The sequence below is a fragment of the Eulemur rufifrons genome, chromosome 9 (genome assembly GCF_041146395.1).
Source record: "Eulemur rufifrons isolate Redbay chromosome 9, OSU_ERuf_1, whole genome shotgun sequence".
NCBI classification, from domain to species: domain Eukaryota; kingdom Metazoa; phylum Chordata; class Mammalia; order Primates; family Lemuridae; genus Eulemur; species Eulemur rufifrons.
In genome coordinates, this window is record NC_090991.1 from 36,811,442 (window position 1) to 36,818,558 (window position 7,117).

At 54.7% G+C, this 7,117-nt stretch overlaps 1 protein-coding gene across 1 annotated transcript; it reads left to right on the forward strand.

The window, feature by feature from the left end:
- Positions 1 to 4,344: 4,344 nt before the first annotated feature.
- On the forward strand, positions 4,345 to 5,877 carry CSF3 (colony stimulating factor 3). Its single transcript, XM_069483131.1, has 5 exons — positions 4,345 to 4,369; positions 4,535 to 4,689; positions 5,019 to 5,126; positions 5,217 to 5,363; positions 5,713 to 5,877. Exons 1-5 carry the CDS (start codon positions 4,345 to 4,347, stop codon positions 5,875 to 5,877), a joined length of 600 nt encoding a protein of 199 aa, XP_069339232.1.
- The last annotated feature ends 1,240 nt before the right edge of the window (positions 5,878 to 7,117 follow it).

The window sequence follows — 7,117 nt, forward strand, 5'->3', positions numbered from 1 at the left end:
CCTGTCTCGCAATATTTCAAATTTTTTCATTATTATGTATTTTGGTGATCTGTGATCAGTGATCTTTAATGTTACTATTGTTTTGAGGGCCACGAACCACACCCATGTGAAACAGCAAACTTAGTAAATTTGTGTATGTTCTGACTACTCTACCAGCCATCTGTTCCTTGCCTAGTGTCCCTACTCCCTGAGACACGATATTGAAATTAGGCCAATTGATACCCCTGTAGTGGCCACTTTTTTTTTTTTTTTTTTTGAGATAGAGTCTTGCTCTGTTGCCCAGGCTACAGTGCTGTGGCGTCAGCCCAGCTCACAGCAACCTCAAACTCCCCGTCTCAAGCAATCCCTCTGCCTCAGCCTCCCGAGTAGCTGGGACTACAGGCATGTGCCACCATGCCCGGCTAATTTTTTCTATATACATTTTTAGTTGGCCAGATAATTTGTTACTATTCTTTAGTAGAGACAGGGTCTCGCTCTTGCTCAGGCTGGTCTCGAACTCCTGAGCTCAAACGATCCACCCGCCTTGGCCTTCCAGAGTGCTAGGATTACAGGCGTGAGCCACCGTGCCCGGCCTAGTGGCCTCTTAAGTGTTCTGGTGAAAGGAAGAGTTACACATCTCACTTTAAATCAAAAACTAGAAATAATTAAGCTTAGTGAGTTGAGCATGTCAAAAGCCAAGATAGATTCATTTTTGAAAAGGGAAATGGGAAAAGAAAAAATATATATGGGCCAAAAGATAGGCCTCTTGTGCCAAACACTTAGCCAAATAATCAGTGCAAAGGGAAAGTTCTTGAAGGAAATTAAAAGTGCTACTTCAGTGAACACATGAATGATAAGGCTGGGTACAGTGGCTCACACCTGTAATCCTAGCACTCTGGAAGGCTGAGGCGGGAGGATTGCTCGAGGTCAGGAGTTCGAGACCAGCCTCAGCTACAGTGAGACCCCCCCTCCCCCACCCCCCACCCCTTGTCTCTACTAAGAATAGTAAAAATTAGCCAGGATGGTGGCACATGCCTGTAGTCCCAGCTACTCAGGAGTCTGAGGCAGGAGAATTGTTTGAGCCCAGGAGTTTGAGGTTGTTGTAAAGCTAGGCTGACTAGGCTGACACCATGGCACTCTAGCCCGGGCAACAGAGCAAGACTGTGACTCAAAAAAAAAAAAAAAAAAATTTTTTTTTGAAAAATAGAATGATGTTAAAAAAAAAATGGTAAAGAAAAACAGCCTTATTGCTAATATGGAGAAACTTTCAGTGGTCTGGATAGAAGATCCAACCAGCCACAATATTCCCTTAAGCCAAAGCCTAATCCAGAGCAAGGCCCTAAATCTCTTCAATTCTGTGAAGGCTGAGAGAGGTGAGGACGGACGCTGCAGAAGAAAAGTTTGAAGCTAGCAGAGGTTGGTTCACGAGGTTTAAAGAAGCAAACCGTCTCCATAACATACAAGTGCGAGGTGAAGCAGCAAGTGCTGATGGAGAAGCTGCAAGTTGTCCAGATCTAGCAAGGTAATTGACGAAGGTGGCTGCACTAAACTAGAGATTTTCAGTCTAGCCAAAACAGCACACCTGGCTTCAAAGCTTCACAGGACTGTCTTGTTAGTGGCTAATGCAGCTGGTAATTTAAATTGAAGCCAATGCTCATTTACCATCCCCAAAATCCTAGGGCCCTTAAGAATTATGCTAAATCTACTCTCCCTGTGCTCTATAAACGGAACAACAAGGCACATCTGTTTACAGCACAGTTTACTAACTCTTTTAAGCCCGCTGTTGAGATCTACTGCACAGAAAAAAAGATTCCTTTCAAAATATGACAGCTCATAGACAATGCACCTGGTCACCCAAGAGCTCTGATGGAGAGGCACAAGGAGAATAGTGTTGTTTTCATGCCTGCTAAGACAGCATCCATTCTGCAGCCCGTGGATCAAGGAGGAATTTTGACTTTCAAGCCTTTTTATTTAAGAAATACATTTCCCAAGGCTATTGCTGCCATAGATAGTGATTCCTCTGATGGATCTGGGCAAAGTAAATTGAAAATTTTGGGGAAAGGATTCACTTTTCTAGATAGCTTTAAGAAGAATAGTCATGGCCAGGTGTGGCAGCTCGCACCTGTAATGGAAACACTTTGAGAGGCCGAGGTGGAGGATTGCTTGAGGCCAGGAGTTTGAGACCAGCCTGAAGAAGAGTGAGACCCCGTCTCTACTAAAAAATAAAAAAAGAAAATTAGCCGGGCAACTAAAAATAGAAAAAAGTAGCTAGGCATTGTGGCACATGCCTGTAGTCCCAGCTACTCAGGAGGCTGAGGCAGGAGGATTGCTTGAGCCCAGGAATCTGAGGTTGCTGTGAGCTAGGCTGACGCCATGGCACTCTATCCCAAGACGACAAAGCGAGACTCTGTCTCAAAAAAAAAAAAAAAAAGAAATACCTGGGAGAGCCTTCGGGAAGTTGGAAGAATGGATAACACAGGTCTCTGCAGCTGGGCCCTCGCCAGATCGTCATGGTCTCTGAGCTTCCCGTCCAGCTCAGCCCTGTGTGTCACGGCTGGTGCAACAAGCCCTTGCTCTCTATTTGGTCTTTACTCTCCCCTGGGTGGCGCTGATGTCTGGACTGAGCCATTTTCGAGATTTCAGCCATCTGGACAGGGAGCTCGTGTATGGGAACAACGGGCTTGGGACGCTGACAAAACCACAAATCCTGCCTGGGCTCTGCCACCGACAAGCTCTGTGATCTTGGACAAGTCTCTTCACCTCTCTGAAGCCTTTCCTCGTCTGTAACACACCCGCTGGTTAATAGGAAGAAATGACAAGACTGTAACAAAGGTGCCTGACGTCTAAGAGGTACCCAATAACTGCCAGCCAGTATGTTTAAGAACGTGAATCTCCTGCCCTCCGCGGTTCCGTTAAAGCCACCCTCTGCTCCCGAGCAGCTGGGCACAGAGCTGGGCCCCCCCCCCACACCGGTGCAAGGTGGTGGATTTGCCCAGCTGAGGTGGAGTGGGGACTGTGTGCTTGGGCCAGTGTCCCCACAGGACGAGGGGACCAGATGGCAGGATGTGCACAGAGTAGCAGGTGACCAGCTGTGGCCACCAGAGGGCACCCCAGCCCCGGAGATGGCCCCGCCGCGCAGTCAGGTCTCTGGTTCTTGGCATGCTGCGGGGTACGTTAGGACAGAAGGTGATAGCCCTGGGCGCGGCCATTCAGACTGCCCCGGGCCTGTGGAAAGCTCTCAGGACTGAGGCCTGCTTGTACTCTGACTCTGTCAACCATGACCTTGGGCAAGGCACTTCCCTCTCTGGCCCAGTTCACAGGGCTGGAACCTGCTCCAAGGTCTCTTCTGGCACTCACGGCATGGTTCTAGGATGCGAAGATGAGATCAGTTCCCCCTTCCTCACCCCCAGCCCGAGTCTGCTTCCGGGCTGCACACACTCTGGCTGGCAGCCTCTTCCCTGGGCAGTGAATGGCCAGAGAAGCCACGTGTTCCAGTCCCCTACTTCCAAAGCCCTGGGGATCTGCTGTTGGGGTAGTGCTGGAGGAGGTGGAAGGGCAAGGTCAGGTGAGCTGAGAGCCTCGAAAGTCTTGCTTCATTCAGGGCAGACATCCGGCTTCCTCTGGTCTCTCCCGGGACTCCGGGGGCTTAAAGGAATGAGTCATGGGGGGTGGGTAGAGGGGAGTTTCCAGCTAATCAGCTCCGGCAGGACAGCCTGGAACCTGGGATGGTGTCTATCCAAGTGTGGCGTGGAGACAGGAGAAAAGACCCCAGTGTCCCTGTCTCAGGCCAGGGGTCCCCAGGAGGTGACCCAGGAAGGCAGCCTCCAGGAAGCTTGGGAGTTAGGAATGGGGGCAATAGCTTCTTCCCTTCTGTCTTAGAATTTGGGGACTTGGGATACAGGTGGCTTGAGACTCCCAAAGGAGGGGGCAAAGGAGGCTGCCCCAGGACATCTGCTGGAGAAGGGAGGCCCATCTGGAGGCCGCCTCTCCCCACCAGCCTGAACAGCCTCCAGCCTCCCAGCTTCTCTTGGAGGCTCAGCCTTTGCTACTGTTCTGTTCAAACACCCTGGGGCAATTCAGGCCTGGGCGGGGCAGGAGGGGAGGAAGGGAGTTTGAGGGGGACAAGACGTCAAAGAAGGATCAGAGATTCCACAATTTCACAAAACTTTCGCAAACAGCTTTTTGTTCCAACCCCCCTGCATTGTCCTGGACACTAAATTTGCATAAATCCTGGGAAGTTATTACTAAGCCTTAGTTGCAGCCCCAGGTAATTTCCTCCCAGACCGCCATGGGCTTATGTATAAAGGCCCTCTGGAGCGGGGCCCGACAGAGCTTGGCGCCTGCAGCCCAGACCCACCCAGACCCATGGCTGGCCCCATGAAGCTGATGGGTGAGTGTCTTGGCCCAGGACCAGAGTGCTGCCTGCCCTGGGCGCGGGAGGGAGGCCGGAGTGGTAGAGGGGCTGGGGATACCCATTGTGGGAATGGGGACTAGGGACACCCAGTGTCCCCAGGTGGGAGTAGGCGGCATGCCTCTGAGCCCTGTCTGTCCCCAGCCCTGCAGCTGCTGCTCTGGCACAGCGCACTCTGGCCAGTGCAAGAAGCCAGCCCCCTGGCCCCTGCCAGCTCCCTGCCCCAGAGCTTCCTGCTCAAGTGCTTAGAGCAAGTGAGAAAGATCCAGAGCGACGGCGCAGCCCTGCAGGAGAAGCTGGTGAGTGGGAGACGTGGCGACAGCTGAGCGGGGACAGGAAGGGGGAAGGGAGGGAACCCGTACGGAAGATGCCCTCAGGAAGGGACATGGGAGAGGGAGACACACGGGAGAAAATTAGGAGAGGTGGCAACGTGGAAGGCTGGGAAGGAACCTAGGGAACAGAACCTCCAGGGAGGACATCGAGGGACATGGGCTAGGGGTGGCGAGTGGGGCTGCGCAGCGTGGCAGGATGGGCACAGAGGGGGAAGGCCAGGAAGCCAGGGAGGACCTGGGTAGGAGGAGCAGCAGCCTGGCCAGGCGGTTCTCACCCAGCACCCTTCTGTCCCCAGTGTGCCACCTACAAGCTGTGCCACCCTGAGGAGCTGGTGCTGCTGGGGCACTCTCTGGGCATCCCCCGGACTCCCCTGAGTGGCTGCCCCAGCCAGGCCCTGCAGCTGGTGAGTGTCAGGAGGGGAGGAAGGTGACGGGACGGGGAGGACAGGAGTGTCCCCGGCAGCAGCCCTAACTGTCCTGCTCTGTTTCTCCAGACGGGCTGCTTGAGCCAACTGCACAGCGGCCTCTTCCTCTACCAGGGCCTCCTGCAGGCCCTGGCGGGGATCTCCCCCGAGTTGGCCCCCACCGTGGACATGCTGCAATTGGACGTCGCCGACTTTGCCACCACCGTCTGGCAGCAGGTGAGCCTCGCTGGGGGAGGCAGGCAGTAGGACCAGATGGAGCTGGTCCCCAAGGTTGTGCTGGCAGGCCCAGCACAGCAGGCTGGGGATCCCGGAAGTCTTTAGGGTTGGGGCCAGGAGCATTCTTCGGGGCCCGTATGTGGCCCATCGCAGGACCCTCCTCCTGCTGGCCTTCTTCCAGTCCCCTAGCTAGAGCAGGAGACAGAGCAAGGGACCTTGACAGACCTGGGTTCAAGTCCTGGCTCCACTATCCGAGTGACCTTCCACAGTCGGGTGTCAGCATTTCCTCATGTGACGCAACCAGCGCCCACTCAGCGGGCCTGACCACTGCTCTCATCTTTCCCCACAGATGGAAGACCTGGGGGTGGCCCCTGCCCTGCAGCCCACCCAGGGCACCATGCCCACCTTCACCTCTGCCTTCCAGCGCCGAGCGGGAGGTGTCCTGGTCACCTCCCATCTGCAGAGCTTCCTGAAGCTGGCGTACCGCGTGCTGCGCTACCTCGCCCAGCCCTGAGCAGGCCCTTTCCCTCCGGTGTATTTATCTCTATTTAATATTTATGCCTATTTAAGCTTGTATTTAAAGGCAGGGAAGAGAAGAACGAAGCCCCAGACTTCTGGGTCCTTCCCTGCGTCTCTGAGTTTTATTCTCCTGCCCGTGGCAGCGAGAAAAAGCTCCGTCCTCCTGTCCCCTGGACTAGGAGGTGGATAGGTAAATACCAAGTATTTATTCCTGTGACTGCTCCCTGCCCTGGCTCTGCGGGGCCCTGGGGAGAGCCGCAGTGAGCCCTCCCCCGAGGGCACCCACCGTGGGGCCCTTGGGAGCATCAGAAGGTCTCCCGCACGGGAGACAAGACATCCCTGTTTAATATTTAAACAGCAGTGTTCCCCAACTGGGTCCTCCTACCCTCACTCTGGCCTCGGCTATCTGTGCCAGGCCTTGCGTCCCTTGGGCGTCAAGTTCCTGGACCAACAAGGGCGACAGAGCTGGGGGGAGCTGACCCTGGGGTCCCATGAATTTGCTGGGGAATCTAGTTTTTCTTAAGATTTTGGGGGCGTGTTTTGCCTCCCAGCACGAGGCACTCAGGCATCAGTGACGTTTCTCCCGTTTTTCTGGGTGGTTTTTCTCAGTGCCCCTGGGACACCTGCCCTGCCCCCACCGGGGTCAGGACCCTGACTCTCCTTAGGGCTGGGCAGGTGGCGGCACTGGGGACGTGGGAGGGAACGTGTCAGGTGTGTGTGAGAGGAGCGCGACCGTGTACCTTCCACCTCTGCCCCACTGTCTCATTGTAACCAAGCTTCACAGTAATAAAGCGTTTGTCCAGCAAATGTCCTTCCTCCTTCTTGAGTCCAGCTGGTGCCTGGCCAGGGGAGGGGGGGGCGGGTAGGGCTGAATGGTGGGAGAGGCCAGAGGGAAGGGGAGAGGGGGTGTGGGGAGGAGGGGGGCTCGCAAACTCATGCAACATTCATTCCTCTACTGCGTTTATCTGAGCAGCTACTATGTGCAGACGCTGGGGGAAGTGCTAGGGACATAGTGAACAAGGCAGACACAGTCCCCACCCTCGTGCAGCCACAGCCTCAAGGGGGAGACAGAAGGGACAGGGACCAAGGGTGCGGGAGAGGAGAGACGGGGTGGGGGTGCAAATAACAGGCCAGACGCTGCCAGGCAGGGCTGACCCGAGGGGATTCGGACATCTGCACAGGGCTTGTCACTTTGCCATCTTCCCTAAACTTGTGCCCATCCACAAAGTCACCCA

Coding starts and splice junctions, on each gene's coding strand:
- CSF3 (XM_069483131.1), top strand. CDS start 4,345: ATGGCTGGCCCCATGAAGCTGATGG. Junction 4,690..5,018: donor CAGCCCTGCAGGAGAAGCTG/GTGAGTGGGAGA, acceptor TTCTGTCCCCAG/TGTGCCACCTACAAGCTGTG. Junction 5,127..5,216: donor CCAGCCAGGCCCTGCAGCTG/GTGAGTGTCAGG, acceptor CTGTTTCTCCAG/ACGGGCTGCTTGAGCCAACT.